Source organism: Cebidichthys violaceus, unplaced genomic scaffold (assembly GCF_023349555.1).
Source record: "Cebidichthys violaceus isolate CVI_PGR_0920_01 unplaced genomic scaffold, fCebVio1.0.p SCAF_24, whole genome shotgun sequence".
Classification (NCBI taxonomy): Eukaryota; Metazoa; Chordata; class Actinopteri; order Perciformes; family Stichaeidae; genus Cebidichthys; species Cebidichthys violaceus.
In genome coordinates, this window is record NW_027176417.1 from 7117015 (window position 1) to 7138817 (window position 21803).

At 44.1% G+C, this 21803-nt stretch overlaps 2 protein-coding genes across 4 annotated transcripts in view; both read right to left on the reverse strand.

Moving 5' to 3' along the window:
- Positions 1 to 13321, reverse strand: part of LOC137879128 (plakophilin-4-like) — a 28313-nt gene extending 14992 nt beyond the window's left edge. Inside the window, exons 1-6 of one of the 3 annotated variants that reach the window (XM_068719713.1) lie at positions 12886 to 13321; positions 11999 to 12169; positions 4042 to 4154; positions 3022 to 3056; positions 2422 to 2523; positions 1136 to 1290 (exon numbers count right to left, since the gene is read on the reverse strand). In XM_068719713.1, coding sequence (XP_068575814.1) covers positions 1136 to 1290; positions 2422 to 2523; positions 3022 to 3056; positions 4042 to 4154; positions 11999 to 12109 — 516 coding nt within the window. In that variant the 5' untranslated portion in view covers positions 12110 to 12169; positions 12886 to 13321. Of the gene's footprint in view, positions 1 to 1135; positions 1291 to 2415; positions 2524 to 3021; positions 3057 to 4041; positions 4155 to 11998; positions 12181 to 12885 lie in introns of all 3 variants that reach the window. The other 2 variants (XM_068719711.1, XM_068719712.1) reach the window with 2 other exon arrangements.
- A 734-nt stretch (positions 13322 to 14055) lies between these two features.
- cunh7orf57 (chromosome unknown C7orf57 homolog) lies at positions 14056 to 20986 on the reverse strand. The gene is made up of 8 exons (XM_068719656.1): positions 20858 to 20986; positions 19874 to 19954; positions 19590 to 19766; positions 19014 to 19110; positions 18523 to 18646; positions 17695 to 17759; positions 17512 to 17609; positions 14056 to 16634 (listed from the first exon to the last, which is right to left on the reverse strand). The coding sequence occupies exons 2-8, from the start codon at positions 19929 to 19931 to the stop codon at positions 16576 to 16578; spliced, it is 678 nt and encodes a 225-aa protein (XP_068575757.1). The 5' UTR covers positions 19932 to 19954; positions 20858 to 20986; the 3' UTR covers positions 14056 to 16575.
- Between the last annotated feature and the right edge of the window lie 817 nt (positions 20987 to 21803).

The following is a 21803-nucleotide window of genomic DNA, read 5'->3' on the forward strand; positions in this document are numbered from 1 at the left end:
GAGTTCTTATACTTAAAAGATATGAAAAACAATGAAAACATGCTGTTTTTTTGCATCCTGCATATTCACGTTCTGCGGCAGTGTGCAGCACCTTTGCAGTTGTACCAGAGGAGTTACAGTACAGGATTTATTGACGACTCTCCAGCTTCATTATCAAATGACATTTAATGACATTTTACTCATTTTTAATTAAGATTGACTTGATTCTTGGCATTCATGTACTCTCCAGGCCCCAAAAAACCCCCTAAAATGTCAAGTATATCATCCGTAACACACTGTTGACAATTAATCAACATTTCGGTTTTCTGAAAGATTGGACTGTGCACACTGCACCGTCAGTTACCAGTAATGTGACACTTGGTGCTTTAAATCTGATGAAGGGCACCATTATCTTTTTCATTTGTCCAAGTAAGTGAACGTGAATAAATTCATTAGTGTGAAGGCTGAGCTCTGCCAGTCGTATATAAATCACGTTTCAGGGAAGATTTGATAGAATCTTTCATATTTATGGTGGCAAACATTTACTTTTTTTCCCCCCTCCTTATTACCAAATGTAAAATGTCCCTCAATTACAGACGCAGCCAACTGGAGGCCGATCTGCGTCGCCTTAATCCATCAGCCTCGAACGCCGCGGAGGAAAATTAAGAGCCGAGACATGTAAGCCATTCCAGAGAGGCTGCTCGGTTTGGAATAAATCAGGAGGAAATTCAAACCAGCTCACTGTTATCTGTCATTCCTGCTTCATGCAAATAGCATATAATTATTAGCCACAATGAAAGGATAATGTGATTCTGTTGGAGACAATTTTAAGGTAGAAATTTGAGTTGACGGTCATTATTGAGCCCCTACCAGCTGCCATTACTCTGGGGATGAAGAGTGTTATTCACAGCAGAAAAACAACCAAATATCTCAGGTGACACCAGTGTGAGAAGTAGAAAACAATCTCAACAGAAGGTTCAGTTAAGTGGCTGTGTGTCTCATCCAGAAGTGAATTCATTCATTTATTCAGTTGAAAGCTCCAGAACAGCGACTAAATCAACTTTGCGATTAAAGCGTTTGCTCAACTGACTTTCGAAGGTCAAGAATAATCTTTTAAATTCAACTTTTTAAGCCAGAAAAAAAGACGAGCTCCTACCTGTCCAGAGGCTTGACCCTCAGCTCTCGGGCTTCTCGAGATCGAGGCTCGGGGCTCCGAACGCACCACGTTCTGGTTGCTGTAATAGCTCACGCTGCTGTCCTGGTAGCCGCTGTCTGAATACGAGGTCATGTGGGCCGAGTGGCCTCCTGAGCCTGAGAGGAAGGAGAGGAGAGAAGGTGAGGAAACACCGAAGACGGGAGGGTGAGGAGGAAACGCTGCGTCTTCATTATTACCAATCGGTGCTTCTTGTGAAATGGTTGTGATCAAAAAGCAGCCAGCACAGCCACAATCACGTCAGTCAGTCGAGGTTTAAAGATTTGCATATTATCTCCTTTGGCTTTCAACTTGTTAAAAGACATTCTGCATATGAATACATGCACATGGATATCTGCATTAAGCCGTTATGCTGCTCCTGGAACAATCTGCGTATAGCTCCAATAACGCTGGCCTACTTTCTCCTGTAGGATGAGGAAGAGGAAGCATGTGAGGGATATTTTTATCAGACCACTCCGACGGTACGAAAAAGACCAAAAGGCAAACCCATTTACAACAGCTACTCAGAAGCCAAGCGTTTGCTGATGACATTGTAATTTATTGTAAGAAGAGGGAGGTTGAACAATCTTCCGTAAAGATCTCTCACGGTTTGCTTCAGGCTTTTCTTTTGGATGCATGCAAAGTTTTGACAGTTATATTAAAAAAATGAGTTGCTTCTTTTGTGTTCATAGATAAAACACATAAGAACGCACAGCTGCCCCGACTGCAGCTGCACGAGCCTCCCCGTCTTTGGTGCTTTTAACACAAGCTCGGAGGAAGCCTGATGGACCGAGGTGTCATCCGCTCCAGTGAAGATGCCTAATGTCCAACAGCGACAGGCTGTGGTTGTACTGCGGAGCTCCCAGGTGTGAATATATGTGAGGCTCTTCTGATGCGACTCTTAAAAGTAAAGGATGAAACTCACACGGCGGAGTGGAGACAGACTTCCATGTTTTGGGTGATTTAAACTGATCTGAATAGATGCTTTTATCTGAAAAGTTTGACTTACATTCATATCTAAATCTGAGGAACTGCCAAGAAAAACAAGCACATCATCCTCCTACTGGAGAGTTAATTACAAGAGGGATCTGTGGGATTTGTTGCCGAGGTACAGATTTCTCCTACTTTGCATCATAACATGACAAAGTTGATGTGGGCGGCAACCAGACTTCAAGAAAAAAAGATTCTGCTTTCATGAACTTCAGAGTTCTGTTCAGACCGTGTGGTTTGTACATGTAACAGACCCTCACTGTCATGCAGGGAGGCTCGGTCCGGTTCAGGCATGAAGAGTCCCTCCTCCGCCTCCAGGTGACGTCCAGACGCCTCCAAGACTCCGCCCTGCGACTCTCCACCTGCAGGGGCATCGACCATCAAGTTAAAAGCACATTAAATTATTAAATGTATCGATTCTTTGGCACAGAAACACAGAGCCTTTTATAACAGTGCTTTTGTTTTATTGGAAAGCCGACAGTGACGAATGACCCAGGAAACTGAGTGGAGGGATCTGTGACAGAATAGTAAATGGATCCATTTCAAAGCCCATATATTCTGGCGGAAACATTGTTTTGTTTTGCTTCACCGGCCGGCGCTGCATTCTGGCAATTTCCAGCCCTTTAGAGGCTGCATTGTCTTTCTACATCTGGAAAAGTGCTTTCTCTAGAGTCTAAATGATCCGATTAGATCTGGTTTGAAGCTCTAGGGAGCTTTTGTTTGAGGTGGAAGATACTAACTCTTTATATTATCCCTTGTGGTTTGAAAACCGGAAGCTGTCTTCTTTCCGTAACCTTATCTTCTTCAAAGTAGCTTTCAAAAATAGAATACCTTAAAGGTTAAAAGGGAGAAATCTGTACCTGCAGACCTCCATGCAAACGACTTCTCAGATGAGCTTCAGCAGAAGAGAAGTGGAGGAAACAGAGGAGAGGAGAAAGCACAGAGAGACGTAAATCAAATCAGAGTCATGGCCGAGCACTTTACATTCAATCAGTGCAGGAAGAAGAAGAAAGAGATATAAATATATATATATATATATATATATATTATATAAATATATCAAAGGAATCTTTTACCGCAAAAACATCTCCCCACCTTCAATCTACACTGAATTCAATGAGAGCAAAAACCTCTCCGTGTTTTTCAATTTATTTTTTAAATTGATAACAAATGAAAGTGAGTTGACCCCAGCTGGGGCTCATCATCAGACATGAAGCACAGCCATGCGCTGTTATCTGGGCTGAGAATACACCTGCAGCTGGAAGCATGTCCTTTCTGCTGATAACAGGAGCAAGATACCAGTTTTACCTCGGCAGATGAAAACTGTTATCTGGAAAAATTATGACCAAAATCAAAGGTTATTGTGATTTTGATTATTAAATTATTAAATCTTGGCCATTTTTAGAGGGTCAAAACTGAAGTCCCTCTTCATGCATACAGTGTTTTGTGCGTCAGAAGGTTGATGTGTGCAAGTTGTGACAACACAACGTGACTGTGGACGATCTGAACATCATCCCCGTGAAGACGACCGTCACTATTATGTGTTTTGACACATCTGCAACCAGGCATGATTTACAGCCAACTGTAATCCATAAAACAGAAACGAACGTTTCTGATGTAAGAAAGTTAACTGCATCTTAAGTGCAGTTTAGTTTCACAGAGACGGGCCAGTGGGACTAAATCAGAAGATTACATTGTGAATAAGTGCTCAAAGGACAAAAGCGGTCGATTTCAGTCTGAGATCAGATTTTTATGAACGATGAGATGAGATAAGGTTCTGACTGCAGCAACTTGGTGCAAAATACTTTTTTTTGCGAGAGAAAAAGAAGCATCATTTGTTGTTCCATGCAGGACGTACTGTACATACACGTCACGCTTACCTGCTACTGTCTCCCGCTGGCGACTCAGCTCCCAGCATGCACCTCTCCAGCTGGCTCGCGACAATCTGCCGCTCCTCCTCCAGCTCCCGAGTCAGCCGCTCAAACTGAAGCTCCTGCGGGAAGACGTGATTATTATAACTCGACAGCAATTTAAGCCTCCTTTTTAACGACCATTTGATGCCAGTTAGAATTACACGTAAACCCTATTCTGTATTTGTCACAGACTGTGAGCGCGCCGAGAGAAACACTAAAACCATGTCCAGGACCTTTTAACGGCCTTCAGTTCAGGTTATTTAATAACACGCATTTTAAGAATTTTAGCACAGAGGATGAGCAGAGAAAGATGAAACGTAGATTTTAAGGCCACAATTTACAGCAGAGGGTAGAAACAGAAGTTTTACTCGTTGATTGTGATTTAAAAATAATGCATTAGAATGAACTTTTGGCAATCTTGACAACCCAAACACCACGACACTAAAACACGTCCTACTTATAAAACGTCCCAAAAGCTGGGAGGGATCCAATGCCTTGCTCAAGGGTGATACAAGTAGAGCAGATGTTTGCCGACTGCGGTCTGGTATCTGGTGGGTTTTGGCACTGCCTCATTTGTATTCTGTTACATAACACGCAGCCTTCCCAGCTGCTTCATAAATCTTCTAGGAACCACAGCTGGTGTCATCATGGAGGTCCGCTGGAGAATTAGCTGTCTGCAAATAACGTCTAAATATAAAACCACCCGGCTGGAAAACACACTGCTACCCAGGAAACCTTGTTGTGTAGTAATAAAGGGAATGTACTCAGTCAACGAGAAAGCTCCGATGAGGTCGATGTGTTTACTGTGACACAGTGTGCTGGCTTGTTCATAGATTTTAGCTTTAAGGTCACTTTCACACCTGTAGTTTAGTTTGGTCCAAAGTAAAGCATTCAGATCCTTTGCTTAAGTAAAAGTACCAAGACCACAATGTAGAAATACTCCATTACAAGTAAAAGAGTCCTACGTAAGTAAAAGTACATTAGTGACGTATACGTTTGTTGTATTAGCATCAAAAGTAAACAATGCAATGTCATTATATTTAACATTATTACGTTTTATTGCTGATGCATCAATGTCAGATCAGCATTTGATCTACTTTATATACAGTTAATTAGTGCTTTTATGTTATTTTATGTAACATTTTGATCTCTTAGGAACTATATGTGTTAAATAAATGTACGGTGGCAAAAATAGCTAAACGTAAAGGGGGGTTAAAGTACACTGTAGAGTTTATGTGAAGGTAAATACTTCAGAGTACAAGTACTGTACCACAAGAGCATATCTGTCTACATTCCAACAGTAGCATCAAAAAGGCTGTTAGTGATTGAACGTCCCCACCGGAGATACAAACAGCAGGAACATATTTGCGGCAGATGGAGAGCACTTCACCAAAGAGGGGAATGGGATATGTGTGACCAGCATCCACAGTGTCCTGAAGAAGATGCTTCAAAAACACCAAACATGAGTCGGTCTCCGGGCGACCGTGGCTCAGCGGAGAGCAGGGTCGTCCTTCAGTTGCTACCGCAGTGGTGTCTAAGGTGAGTGAGTGTTAGTTAGTTGATTCATTCATTGTTCATTCTGTACACATGACATCTATCCCACATCTGTCCATCCTGGGAGAGGATCCCTCCTCTGCTGCTCTCCCACAGGTCTCTCCCTCTTTAAGGAGTTTTTTGGGGGGAGTTTTTCCTGTTCCGATGTGAGGGTCCTGGGACAGAGGATGTCCTATGTGTACAGATTGTAAAGCCAGATTGGGCTATACGAAAATAAATCAAATTGAATTGATGGTCAAGTACTGTACAAGTGCTGTGCATTTACGATCTATGTGTTGATGGGAGTTGCAGTGTTGCAATGTTAAAATCTATCCCTCATTTTGTGCTAGCGCAGTAGGGTGAAAAGCCCTTCAACTGATAATCCTTTAAAAAGTACAAAAGACGTGCAGCTTTTTATCTGTGGAGGTCTCCTGATAAAAGCTCTTTTGTATTTGGGTCAAGCTCCGGCCATGTGCTGCGCAGACAGCCTCTTTAGTCGGATGCTGTGCAGTGATTTAATGGTTTCATCGTGTTGGTTATTTGCTGGTGTCTCGGCCACTATACAATGTTTGCGTCCGAACAAAGCTGACGGCAAAGTAAGATGGCCTGATTTTCAGAGTCTGGAATCAAAATGTTCTCACATGAACCCTTTTTTTCAGACATACTCTGACACTTAGACGCGTGCACCGCACATATGCAGACAGAGGGCCGTCTATACGTTATTACTTTAACGATCCCCGTGAGGAAACCGGCTACACGCAGCTAATTTTGCAGTGCTAATGAGTGTTGATTTTTCTGCAGCGATTATTCCAAGTTAATTGGAGAACTGTTTGTCCGCTTTTAGGGCTGACACAGCTCTGAGGCGACTGCTCCAAAATATTGCAAAATGCTGATTTAATTGTGCAACTGTGGAGAAATACTTTTTCATTTTACAAGCCATGTACATTTCTAAGTAGTTTTGACATTGTTCCGAGGTAAAATAAATACATTTTTAAGGGTTTGCTGGTTTCATGATGCATTAAGGTGCATTTGACGTGAGGAAGAGGTCCACTAGAGACTGGATGCAGTTTGACACATTCAGTACTTAAAAGGACACAACAGTGAGGCCTTTACACAACACGGGGCTGCATACTGTCACAGCATCACTGCCGACTCTGCCTCACTCCGCCTGGACATCTCCTTGCATCTCTTCAGAGCAGCACGGAGACGGGACGGGAGCACACAGCCCTCCTTGTTTCAGCCTTCGCCGTGTTCCCGGCACGCCTCGAGGGGACAAGCGGAGCCGCATCGGGGGGCCCCCGCGCACCCGTCACCCCGTGATGTCTGGAAACACGCCCGGCCCTGCCAGGTCGATGCAACGCCATGCCAGGCGATGTCTCGTACCAGCTGGGGGGCTACCGGACGATTCGCCGCGGCTTATTGTGCGCCGTCACCAACTGTTTCGCTCTTATCAAGCGACACCAACCGCAGACCTCTGCGTCTTATTTCTTCCTGCCGCGTCTAATCACAGCCCGGCGGTTTAGTTCATCCAGGCTGCATCTGTGATATCCGTGAAATGTTCGGCCTAGTTCTGCCGCCGTGACACATTTCTGCTCATTAAATCGCCATCTTATAGGGTGAAGTCACACTGTAAGACTTTGTTAAAAAGGCAGCTTAACATTTTCAAGGTTGACTTGGCTGCGAGGAGTTTACGAATATCTGTCAATGAGACACGTCTGACAAAGCAGGAAACTTTGCAGGCACAACATTAATTACGTAGGTTTACTACGTCTGTCCAGAGGCACTCCACAATCATACAGAGAGAAAGCATCAGAGGAAAAGCAGAGACACCAGTTACAGTACTACACCCACAACAGACCTGATTAGCATGCGTCCTGCTTTTGTTTTGCCATCTCTCTTGCTCTCTTCTCCTACACATGTAACCCATAGATGGATTAAAACACGCTTTATACGCCCTAAACACCCACTTTTAATGGAAAGCAACTAGTAGTGCTCGTTCTCTGAGGGCTGTCAAAAGGCATTCTGGGAGCCGGTGGATGTCACTGAGCAGATGAGGCAGGTGGAGGCAAACTTGGTTCATTAAGAGAGTAAATAACCCTCTTAATGCGATGTGAAACTATCAGAGGGTGGGTTTTCCTCTTTGATTTCCACAGGAGAAATCAGCTTGCTGTTCCACCACAGTGACTTCGCTGCAGACACGCAACCTTGAGCGGCCGTGATCTTGAGTCAACAAGGCAGGCTGCAACAACAGACCACGATGATCTCTCTCTCTCTCTCTCTCTCTCTCTCTCTCTCTCTCTCTCTCTCTCTCTCTCTCTCTCTTCCGAAAATATGTCAGCGAGCATGCGTTCAAATCTGGGCAGATGTCAAACAGCAACAGTTTTGAGCCTCAGATGTCATCAGGGGACGGGGCAGCGGTGACATAACTGGATTGACAAGAGTCGGTTTAACCCTCCGATTCAGACTGTGACCCTGCAGAGGCGAACCTCTTACAGGACAAGCGACCGCACAGCTCCATCAATCAGCCATATCGACATTCGGTAAATTTACTAGTCCGACGCATGTGCTGTTTCTGGCCCTAATAGCCGAAATCAATCCAAGTGTGGAGAGCGCTGACTTGGCCCAGTTGTTGCTGTTTTATTGAGCCCCCCCCCCCCTATTCTGGGAGGGGTTTTGCTGAGCACGCATGTTCTTCTTCAGCAGCGCCATGCGTCACATTCAGAGGGACCCTGCTCTTACACCCGGTCGCTGCACAACAACAGTCTGCCGTCGGCCACGGGAGACAAACAAGTCCGAGGATAATTATCTGATACCATTTTAGCAGACAGGGTCGACATACTTTAGAAATAATGAAAGATTAACCTGCCTTGTTTCTTCTTTAAGTGGTGTTATTGTTGTTCATTGGGCCACCGCTGCAAGTTCATGCTGTGCAGCCAAGCATTGAGCTGTATTTAAAATTGTAACCAAGTAATATTGAAAAAAGTGTTTTCCGCTTTCAGGCGATGAAGTTGAATGTCTATCAGTTAAATATGAAGCTACATCCAGCGGCTGGTTAGCTTAGCACAAATAGGACTAAATCTGAGCAAGTATGCTGATATGCAGTTGGAGGTTGATTTCAGTGTCAACCCAAACGAGCCCAAACTCTTTTCACACAGCACTGCTGGCATGGTAGAACATGGTATTGTGACAGCTCCGTAAACTGTTTAGATGTGAAATCAGAGACACGTTTCACTCTTGATTTCACAGAACGATGCAAATAGCAGCGACAGACGTCTCGTCTTTCATTTTGGAGCATGTTTTGCTGCGAGCTGTTGTCTCTACATCTAATCAACCTCACAGTGTTTCCTCAAGACGTGACACAATTTAAACTGTGCATTGTCACCGCGTGGGTTTATGGTTTCCAAGTCGCCACATATCTCCAGCTCTGGTATTTCCCTGCTCGCGTCTATCACTCCTACTTTTACTGGGCTAAATGAGAGCAAAGTGGCAAAGCGTCAGGGCCCGAGCACAATGGCAGGCCGAAAGTGATGCGCTCCATTTAGCATGTCTAATTTGACATTTCTGTGGCGGAACTGCAGGCGGAAGATTTGACGCTTGAGCAGCGCTGACGCTTGCGTTTCAACACAGAGAAAGGTAAAGCTACTGGATTAGATTTTCTGTTCGCAGCTTGTAAGTAAAAAAATTGCAATCATGCTGTACGTTGTTCCCTTTCATCCATTTCTTATCAACATGCACCTTCTGATTAGAGAAATCAGCCCTTGTCTCTATGGATACTACCTATGAAACAATGCTCTCATCACCAAGGCATCAGAGAGAGCAACAACACATGCATCTCCATCACTGCAAGGCAATGCATGTGCAGGGAAATGATGCAGCAGTCACGGATCCTCATGTGTGAAATGAGTGAGTTTCCAGCAGCAGGCAGAGCTTTTGAGGCATTATGAATGATCAAGGGGTGACGAGGCAGCTCCTGCTGTGCTCAAGGAGAAGCAAAGCAACATGGAGGAAGCCAAACAGCCTTGACTCCACATCAGTTGAGACTTAGAGCAATCTGAGGATGGAGGGTTTTTTCCTGATAGCTCCGAAGAGATCGCAGATTAAAAGTAAGAGCAGATTCTCTTTTCTTAGACATCATAAGCCTTTAAATAGCAGTGCGCCAGATTCAGAGTCACACACCCAGAGTTGACAACATGGCCACCGTCCAGACATAATTAAGAGCAGGAGAACAGACACGCTCCCATGTTGACGGGACAGAAAGCAGCATGAAAATAACAGCGGGGGAAGGAGACAGACGGAGACAGACGGAGAGATGGAGACAAACGGAGACAGACGGAGAGAGACGGAGACAGACGGAGACAGACGGAGAGAGATGGAGACAGACGGAGACAGACGGAGACAGACGGAGAGAGACGGAGACAGACGGAGAGAGAGACGGAGACAGACAGAGAGACGAGACAGACGGAGACAGACGGAGAGAGATGGAGACAGACGGAGACAGACAGAGAGAGACGGAGACAGACGGAGACAGACAGACAGACGGAGACAGACAGAGAGAGACGGAGACAGACGGAGACAGGCGGAGAGACGGAGAGAGATGAAGACAGACGGAGAGAGACGGAGACAGACGGAGACAGACGGAGAGAGATGGAGACAGACGGAGACAGACGGAGACAGACGGAGAGAGACGGAGACAGACGGAGAGAGAGACGGAGACAGACAGAGAGACGAGACAGACGGAGACAGACGGAGAGAGATGGAGACAGACGGAGACAGACAGAGAGAGACGGAGACAGACAGAGAGACGGAGACAGACGGAGACAGACAGACAGACGGAGACAGACAGAGAGAGACGGAGACAGACGGAGACAGGCGGAGAGACGGAGAGAGATGAAGACAGACGGAGACAGACGGAGAGAGACGGAGACAGACGGAGACAGACGAAGAGAGACGGAGACAGACGGAGAGAGACGGAGACAGACGGAGAGACGGAGACAGACGGAGACAGACGGAGAGAGATGGAGACAGACGGAGACAGACGGAGAGAGATGAAGACAGACGGAGACAGACGGAGACAGACGGAGAGAGACGGAGACAGACGGAGAGAGACGGTGGCTGAGTTCACACTGCAGCTGCAATGTGTCTCTGTACATGTAACACCGCCTCTGATGTTTTTCAAAGGGCGTCAAAAAGTTAACGGCAGGAGAAACCGATCTGACTGTCACTTCGTATCAACATTCAGCCCTCAAAATATGTCAGTGAGACATTAATTACATTTCACATCGTTTCACTGGTGAAACTCGCACAGATAGCGAGGACGACAAGTTGACCAAAAAAAAAAAGGAAAAAGGTGAAATACTGGAGTTGACTATTTTGAGGAGAAGCGTCTGTTTAGAGAGAAGCAGCAGACAAAAGTGTAACTGAAACGTGTGAAAGTAAACGGGTACAAAACACTCTCATGACATCGCTGTCGGTTCTTATAAAGGCCGATTCTCACAGGATGAATATTAATATTGAATATTATTATATTGTTTTACACTTTTTTACTGAATTATGGCAGTCCTAGCAAATTATTATTGAGAGTTTTAATAGAATTTGGGGTGCTCAGCATAGCATGGAGACCTATTATAATGCAGTCTCATCTGGAGATAATCCTCAGGATTTGCTCAGTAAATTCGAGTGAATCACAGACTTCATTTATCCCGTGAGCAGGGGCGGGGCCAGACGGGTGGTGCTCCCCCCCTACTAGAATCAGAACAAGGTGACAGTATCATGGATGGATCACCGAACAGGCCTACTGGGTCAAGGCCCAGGGTCCATGCACCAGAGCCTCTGTATGCAGTGACTATAAATAGATGCTAAATGACCACAAAGATCTACAAAACGGCCGAAAGGAGAAGCAGAGCAACCATAGCGAGACGCAAAATGACCACAAAGAGACGCAAGTGACTGCAAAAGCGACTGCAAGGAGACATAAAATGACCACAATCAACATGGCCACGTTTTGTGTCTCTTTCAGTCTGGGTCCTGTTGTTATAGGTGGGTTGGAGGCCTTTTAGGTGTCCGTATTCAGGGGCCCGTTGTCTAACAATCTGTCCATGACTGTAGACTATTTGGAGATACAAACAGCAGCTATTTATCAACACTAGTTTAAATACTGTAACTATTAATTATGTGCCGTTATTAAACACATTTTCCTTTCCGCAGTGAGGTCTCCAGACAAAAGGAACACAGGAGTAGATAAGATCATTAATCCAGATATGAGCTCCAGACAAAAAGGAGGAGGGCTATCAGCCACAAAACTAGATCAGAAGTAAATGAATGTGTTAGTAGAGGTGAGAGAATAAAGCACACACACAACAAGGGTGTGACTGCAGCATCTTCTGCCTCCTACCTGCTCTTTGACAGAAGCCAGGAGGTTGGTGGTGGTGCTGCTGGCGTTCGGCGGGAGGCCGTGACCGCTCGGCCCCTCTCTGACCGCCATGGGCCCTTCCCCCTCCTCCATCTCCTCCACCTCCCCGCGATAGTCCAGAGCCGACTGGCTGCTGAGGCGCCCTCTCTGACCCTGCAGAAGGACTACAAGCCGGTTAGGATGTGGACAAGGAGGATACACAGTCGACAGAAAATCACCGTCATGACCTCCGGGGGGGCCACCGAGCAGGTCAACATGCAGGTTTACAGGGATCATTGTGTTTCACCTGCCGGAAAAATTCCTGCAGGGACTCACAGTGGATTTATGGTGACCTCATGGCATAACCATAATATTCCCTACAATACCCCAATGGGAACTAACTGTGGTTGCTTTTTATGCAGCGATAGTATCAATTCCTGTAGGCATTCATAATAATAATATAATGCTTTCCCTTGTTTTAATCTCCAGTGGGGATATAACCCTCACTGACGCATGTTATTGTATATCTCCCCTCAAAGCAGTGGTTTTACCTTAAGAGGTTATGCATTGCATGTGCAGGTAAGCATGCACGCTGCACAGAAGGCATTTAACAGCATGTCACGTTCAGGTTTTTTTTTTCTCTCCTCCACATAAGAGCGATCCTCGATGAGCTGTTTTTTAATCACATGCTACACGTCTCTGTAAAAACGTGCACATCACTCACTCAACCGCCATCCGGTGGGCCAAGGACGAGGTCACACCGACTCACCGGACCGGAGAGCGGAGAGCGCGCCTGCACTGAAGCCGAGCCTCCCTCTCCGTGCCCGGCTTCACACAAGCAGAGCTGCCCGCCCGCCTGGCAAGCGGCTGCGGCTGTCAGTGCGACTCACCGGCCAGATGTTGCTGTTAGAAGCAGGCCACAGCTGGCTCAATCCGTCCTGTTACGCATCCATCCTCCTCCTGCAGGCGGCCGTGACAGCTACTACATTTCCCACGCGCCGTCACGACAAAATAAACAAAAACAAAACAGCAAACAGTCCCGTGCGCGTCCACACACTCCTCGTGCAATATAGTGTATTTATGTTTCTTCTTTCCTTTTATCCGGTGCAAGGTTCTAATGCACCCGTCTGCCCCTGACGTCCGCGCGGCACCCAGTCACCCGCCCACCAACCCGCCCAGCAACTATTACCGATCAGCGGCGTGACGTCACCATGCGGCTATGGATCGGTTTCCGATATGGGAATCGATCCGGGAGCCGATGCGCCGTTCCACGCGCGGCTGCTGCTGCTGCTGTCGCGGCTGCAGAAAGCCCCGTGTTGCAAAAGTGAGAAGCAGCGCGGCAGCTTTGTGCAAACAGCGCTGCTGGAGAGAGAGGGAAGCAGCCTGCAGCGGACACCGTGCGCGTGTGCGCGTGTTTTCTCGTGCTGTGGGCCTGGCTGGTCCTTATGGGACTCACCGAGGATAATTAAAGAGTGAAAGTGTATGAAGCACGTCGGTGTAAATGACGCAAGTCCAACGCATGGACGCACACGACACAAAAGACAAATTAACACGATACACTGTATTTTGCATCCTTCCTATTTTTTACATGTTTTGGTTTGTAAAGTACTTTCTTTATACACATACATTATGTGTATGAACACTGATATCATATAAAGTGTATTATTAAAACTGCATTGTTTTTAATACTCAAAGGCTACTACTGTCAATATATTAGATACGTTATAACATCATTTTCAGCCAAAATCTGATTATTTTATTGTGACAGGAACAACACTTCATTATAAGAGCAACAGAGGTTGCTAAGCTAATTTGCATATGCTGTCCCCGCAGGTTATTGCCCAGAATCAACCATGACAATAAATACACAATAAATATAAGTGTATCGGTGCGAGACAGTTCAAACGTGTTTAGTGAGGTCACAGTGATCGTCCACCTCTGAAATGTAAATATATTAATCCTTGAGTACAGGTGGACTTTAGAGCCAAATTTAAAGAAATCAGAGAATATAACTTCCTTCATGAAATGTGACATCTGGTGAAAGAAAAACAGTAGACGAGTACATGCACATGCCCATTTATTGAAATGATAATTAAGAGTCTGTGTGCAGTCATCAAGATTAGCGGGGTCTTACATTGAGTTATGTCCTCAAACATCTTCTGTTTAAAAGCTGCGTCCTTCAGTCTCTTCTGGTACATTTGCATTTAAAAATGAACCGTTTGCAGACAGCAAAACAGTTCATGAAAAATAAACCGGTTCTTCAAAGCAAACAATATCAAAAACATGAAACATTTGCCCGTCCCTCTACTGCAAAACAAAATCCAGCGTGTCTAGTTTAGTACCACAAACAGATAAATGATGCATCGTTGCTGTGACGGCTCTAAACGGGACAGCAGTGTTGAACACGACACGTCTCTTGTCAAGAGTTTTTCCAGCAAGTTCCTTTCAAACGACAGTCTGCTACTGCTGCATCGCTTTAGAGTCGCAGGTGATGAATGTGTTGGATTTACGAGAACAAACTCGGAGCTTAAATCTCGCTGTTAACACCCAGATAAATTATTCCTATCCTTTTCCTTTTCCTTTTCAAGAGATTTTTCCTCCGCCTGACAAACGTCCCTGTAGGATTAGGATTTAACTGTCACCGTTAGGTTCACGGTCACAAAAAAAAAAAGTATAACTGTTAAATGACACAAAGCCGAACTGTCTATCAAATAAAAACAAATTCAATTTTGAGATACCCTGACAGTCAAACTACTTCAGAGGACGAAGAGGTGGAGTCATTGACCAACTCCCCGTCTCCTCCGTCCATCGACAGTCTGCGCCCAAACAAAAGACTCCGACACTTAACTTAATTTAAGGCAAATAAAGCAACTTCTTTAGGGTGTGAAAGTGCTTCAAAAGGTGTGTCGACAGCGTTTCTGCAGAGTTGAACCAGTCAAATTGAAGGCGTTTTAAGACCCACATGAATGCAATTTCAAACCGGTTTCATACTGGATCAAGTGTCAAAGTAGAGGAAACCAGAAGGGTCCACGTGGACATTTTTCCAGTACTTCCCAGCAGAATATAACAATAATTCATAGAGACATAATCAATTAACCTGGACGCGGATAGGTGGCAGAAAATAGATGGATGTATGCACCGATTACCAATTAAGCTTAATTAAGTTCTCAATAAAATCAATATTTGCACATTATGTAACGAAGAGCAATACTGACAGATTTGATAGATACATCCATCGGCCTGCAGCAAACAGACAAACTGGTCATGAGATGGAGGGTTTGTTGTGATCAGGCTGTGCACTAACACTAACTTCTCCTACTGGTGTCTACAAAGTCAAATCAAACACTGCATGAGCAGGGACAAACTGCTTGGTTGGCATATCGAGAACTCACTCTGTAAAAGTCGTCTGCCTTAATCACACTGGACTTGACTTTCAGCTCGGCAGTCTGCTGAAGGCGGCCCCTAAATTACCCAGAATACTTTATCTATTGTTGCATGAGTGTTGGGTTCATAAGGCTGAATGAGAAAGCAGTAACATAAACACTGGAGGGCTTAAACATACAGAATAGACCTAATTTAGTTCCATCATTAGCAAGTTTCTGACATAAAACATGTGTTATTTATTTACTGTTGAGCTTCCAAATAATGAAGAAATTGAACTTGCAGCACCTGATAGGATCCAAACTTCTGGAAACTAGCTTTAGATGTATTTAAATATGAGGTATTTTTCTTCTAAATGGGCTTTCCTTCTGACCATTGGACGAAATGCAGCATAAAAATGCAGCTTGCACAATCAGACGACGTACGTTTCTCGATGTTAGATCTCAAAAACAACAGATTTGTGGGGGAGTAGTAGAGGAGGGCAACCTTTTGCAGAGCAGCAACCTAAAGAGATCCTCTTCGGCCCCGTTTCACCACACAAACCACCAGAATGCACTTTGGCACGTGGTCACAGCCGCAGGGAGGCCGTCTCCAACAATGATCGTTTCCACCCCGCAGCCGAAAACACACAAACCTCCAACATCCCTTCAGAGAGCAGGAGCCCTTGATCCAAACAAATAATATTTCACGTCACTGGAACCACATTTCATGAGCACAAACACTTTTTAAATTCACTAACTCGATCTTCATACAACCAGGGAGGGAAACTAACCCAGACACCAGTCAAAAACAGGTGAACTTAAGCTTTAGCTCCACTTGGGGTTCAAAATCAAGCTGATTTCTCACTCAAACCAGCTTCTTTGGACCAAAAATCAGTTAGTTTCCCGCCCTTAGCACAACTCGTCTTTCAAATCGAGGAACGTCAATACAGAAACTAAAAAATACGTCGAGCACCAACACAACACTCAACAAAATCTGCGTGAACCCTTTTTACAAATTAAAGCAAATAAATAGAGGACAGTACCTTTGCATAAACATGAGTACAAAACCTAACAGTCAGTGGATGTACAATAAATGCGAGTGAATCCGAGGGGGGGGCGGGGGGGGGGGGGGCGGAGTAGTGTGTTCGTAAATTTGTAGGAACCATGAACCAGTGTTAGAACGAACCCCCTTTCCCTCAAAACCAGAACCCGAACGCATTACTCCAGGTCGTCCACGTCCTCCGTCATGGTGGTGCTGGTCTGTTCTGAGGTCACACCTGCAGAGCAAAACAAACATCAGCATCTGAGGCAAACACCGGCATCCAAGGCCAACATCAGCATCTGAGGCTAACATCAGCATCTGAAGCTAACATCAGCATCCGAGGCTAACGTCAGCATCTGAGGCTAACATCAGCATCTGAGGCTAACATCAGCATCTGAAGCAAACATCAGCATCTGAGGCTAACATCAGCATCCAAGGCTAACGTCAGCATCTGAAGCAAACATCAGCATCCAAGGCTAACGTCAGCATCTGAAGCAAACATCAGCCTCTGAAGCAAACATCAGCATCTGAGGCTAACATCAGCATCCAAGGCTAACGTCAGCATCTGAGACTAACATCAGCATCCAAGGCTAACGTCAGCATCTGAGGCTAACATCAGCATCTGAGACTAACATCAGCATCTGAGACTAACGTCAGCATCTGAAGCAAACATCAGCATCCAAGGCTAACGTCAGCATCTGAAGCAAACATCAGCATCTGAAGCAAACATCAGCATCTGAGGCTAACATCAGCATCCAAGGCTAACGTCAGCATCTGAAGCTAACATCAGCATCCAAGGCTAACATCAGCATCTGAGACTAACATCAGCATCTGAGACTAACGTCAGCATCTGAAGCAAACATCAGCATCCAAGGCTAACGTCAGCATCTGAGACTAACATCAGCATCCAAGGCTAACGTCAGCATCTGAGACTAACATCAGCATCCAAGGCTAACGTCAGCATCTGAGGCTAACATCAGCATCTGAGACTAACGTCAGCATCTGAAGCTAACATCAGCATCTGAAGCTAACAAACTGGAAACGCTCGATCTTACTAAAACACTTCCCTGCAGTTCTTACTTGATAAACCCGAAAAGAAAACAATATCGTACTTGAAGTATCGTCGTCATTAGGAGACTTCTTCTTGTCCACATAGCCATGACTCAGCAGCTTGGACATGCTGACCGGGGCAGCCTTCTTCTCATAACACCTGAAGACGAAGAGGAGACGTCATTAGAACGTCCACGATGCTGAGAAAAATAAACTGGAGTCTCACAATAAAGATTAATACTCACGTTCTCTTGTATTTGTTGGTCACGGACAGACCTTCCATCTCATTGGCAACTCCATCAGGAGACATCTGTGGGATGGAAATGTTCCCCAAAATTATGCTTAGTTGTGAAGCACTTAACGAGATACAAGCTGAATGCAGCAGCCACTTTATTAGACTAATAAACGCAGCATGGTGACAGAGCAAAGGATGGAGTGATGGAGGATGCAATTTATCATGCGATGGAAAAGGATTAAGGGAACTAGCATGAACAAAACCCAGCTCGATCCCAACAGCAAATAATATTTCATATTCACTCCTACAAGTTAAGCTGATTTCAATCTGACACGTACCTTGTGTACAACTACCAAATGGTTCAGGCATTTACTTCAATATGAACACTGTCCTATAAATACATTATATATATATATAATATATATATATATATATATATATATATATACACACACACTGTATATATTAAAAGAAACAGGGCTCTTGTTCTCTCTAGCTAAAACCTTGATAACACTACTAAGAAAAGTTTACTTTGATATAAAAAACAAGAACATTGCTTGAAATATGCTTCATATGAACGTGTTTTATCCTTTCAATACATCACTCTGTACTTACCTGAAAACTTTTAGAAATATTTCCACAAAGCTACCACACAGCCAAAGCACAGGCAGGAAATGAAACCCAAATGAATTTGAACTGCGAATGCGACGATGGAGCAAAATTGGGTGAAAAAAAGGGGGAAAGGTGGTGGTAAAAAAAATGTAAAATAAATTAAATTAAAAAAAAAGGATGGAAGACATCGACACGGTATAAATGTTTGGGGGTGACTAGTCTTCACCTTCTCTTTATCAGGGGAAATTCTATCGTCTCTTTCCCAGGACGAACTGTTATCAGTCCCAAACGGTGCAGCCAGAAGGCGAGCAGCCTTCATCTCGGTGTCGGGAGACGTTGGTTTGCTTCCGCTGTAAGCACAAAACCACGGTGACACACGATGCGAAAACACTGCCGATCACATTCTGGGACATGTCGGCCGAGGCCTCGAACGCTCGGTGAGCGCTTCACACGGCTCTCGGGGGGGACCGAGAAGCATTTAGAAATGTTGCGTTTCATCTTAAAAACCCAGTTGGACCCAGAGAAAGATTTTTTACTTTCATAAGCTTCATATTTACCATAAACAATATTGTTTTTTAGGCTCCAGGTTTACAAAAAGAGTGTGTGTGTGTGTGTGTGTGTGTGTGTGTGTGTGGGGAAACGGTTGTTTTTGAATCGCACACAATCCCGTCATTTTTGTTAGATTGAGACAGATTGCTCATTTGCGTTTGCTCTCACCCCTTTGACTCATCATCTCCATACCAGTTGGGCAATCCGCCCAACTGGCAGGCCTTCATGGGTTGGTCATCGGCATCAGCGTCATGACTCAGCAGCCCTGCAGGGGTGGGACGGGGGGGGGACACAATGCTGGAAATGAATCACTGGCAGCAATTATGAACCCTAACTCAGCCTAATCAGCTCATGGCCTTCATTATTACTCTACTACAAAGCAGGTTTAAGCTCAGTCTTTGAGGCAGAATATGTTTTCTTTTATGCTGCTGTTTCCCAACTCCCTGCTCTGCTTTCACAGTGAAATTATTATTCTGCAATGTTCATGGGGAGGCATAGTACAGCAGACTCAAGTGTGCACAACAAGGTATACTCATCCACAGCTTTATTTCAGCATATATCCAAAACAATTTATGCCATTTGACTTTTTTCCTCCCCAGACTTAGACACTACAACGTGTCAACATCCATCAAATAAATGTCGTTAGCATTTCAGTCATGATGAGTCAGAAACCTGCATGAGGATCTGATTAGCCTTAGTACAAATGACACCGTAAAACAACACATTTTAGAGTCAAACCTTTACCTTTGTGTCCCCCTCCCTTTGCGAGCTTGACATACTCTGAGTCTGACTCAAAGATTCCAACACGCCTCCCGCTGTTCCTCTCCACCGGAGAGGTTTCGTCGGCAGTCTGGGACAGACCCGGGATCTGGGAGGTCGGTCCAGTCGCACCGCCGCCGGTCACAACCGCGGTCTTTATACCTGCAACACCTGAGACTTAGGCTCCACCCGTTTGCTTTGCTCCTACTAATTGTTGAATGTTTTGCCGTTACAGGTGACGGAGCCAGGAAACACTTTGCATGTCTTACCACCGGGCTTGGTCCTTCGATGGTTGGGTACTGCAGCACTCATTTCAGCTGTAGACATTTCACAATCTGGTTCTTTATAGTCTGTCAATGAAACACAACATGAATTCAAGGCAACCTCACTTGGTAGCAAACAAGAAAATATGACTTATGACCTAAATTAGTGACTGTGGTTTCTTTTTTTAAATCTGAACTCATCCAAAACTCAAAGCACTACTTGTTGCACACACTATTTCTACCACACAACAGATGTCCTGTCCATTTTTTTTCCTTACTCATCTTCCACCAAAATGGACGGACAGGGACAGTGGCCTAAAGCCATTAAGAAAAACTGAGATTTTCTTTTTTTAACATTATTTAATTTTCAATATATGTGGGCCGAATTTACCAAAAGACAAAACATAACAAAAATATAGCAAAACATTTAAAAAAAGAAGTTCGTACCGTTAACTAAAAGCAAAACCATCTTAAATCATCGATTTTTCTAATGGAGCCTGGCCTTCTGTTTCCCCTTAACGTTAACAGAGCGGCCCGTCTGCGCTTCTCCATCGACATGAATGCAATGACGTTACAATTATTAAGGAGAACTAACCCTTATTTATGCATGTGGAACAATGTATATTACAATAATTACACCTACCGCCAATAACACTTAAGTATATATCAATTAAAAAAAATATTTAATTCAAAAGTGAGTCCACTTTGCAGAGGATGCACACATGCAAGGTGGCGTAATATTGTAGTTTGACCACACAGACAGTGTATTGTCTGTATATAAAAACACACGGTATTTAGAGACGTACAACACGCATCATGTTCATGAATGGAATAGTTTAATTTAGCATTTTAGCTAACAAAGCCATGCTAATTTAGTTAGCCGCCTAGCTAGTTGCCGCAGTGGCTTCCCACCGCTAACACTGCAGCAATGCTAGTTTTTACGTATGCAATTGACGTTAAAACACGCAGAAAATCACACACATTACTTACATTTGTATGCTGTTTTTCTTTTGGGTTTAAATTACTGAGAGGCTTGTTGCAATTAAACGCCGTTAGCTCCCTCTCTTTCTGTCGGTAAAAGGCTGGACCACACACACTTCCGGTGGCACCTGCTGCCGACTTCCGGTACGCTAAACGAAGATCGTGTATAATCAACAAGACGCTGACTTGATTTTGTAGGCTGTGAAGTTACCGTTTGTCATCCGCACGAGGATTTTACAGCAAACCGGATCTTGTAAATATTACAGAGTGCGAGCTCGCTTTGATATTCACGTTGTTACTACATACAGAGACGATCTTTGTCCTTTCAGAGGATAACCTGGACCTAAAACTACGTGTTAACGTTTTAACGGTTACAGCAGGTTTATTAGCTTATTATCACTAACTTCCCACTTTAAAAAATGTGTAATAAACTACAATATTTATAACTGTATTATTGTCACATCTATAATGAATTAGTTAATGATGTATTCACCATTTATTAAGCCTTAAACTACACCTTAAGGGCTATTCATTAGTTTACTTTTGTTCATGCACAATTCTAAAAACAGGATTGTTAATAAAGTGGTATTCCGTATTGTGGTGTATGTGGTTTAAAACAAAATTTAACTGGACTGTATCATATTGTTATAATATTGTTTCCATGACAAGCTGCATTACTGACCAATAAGCATTCATCAAATCCAAAGAATCTTTATTATGCTTGACAGATTAAACAGAATGTATGTCATTAAAATAAACAGTATTAGTAGCATTATATAGTAATATTATATTAACTCTAAATATGCTCTTATATAACTATAAAAAGTGTTCTTTTAATGCAACACTTTTTCATTCCAAAATAAGATAAACATTAATTTATATTAAACACAGTGTGTCATCAGCACATGCAGTAAAAACCTCAGGTTAATGTGTGAGAACTCAATAAATGATAGGT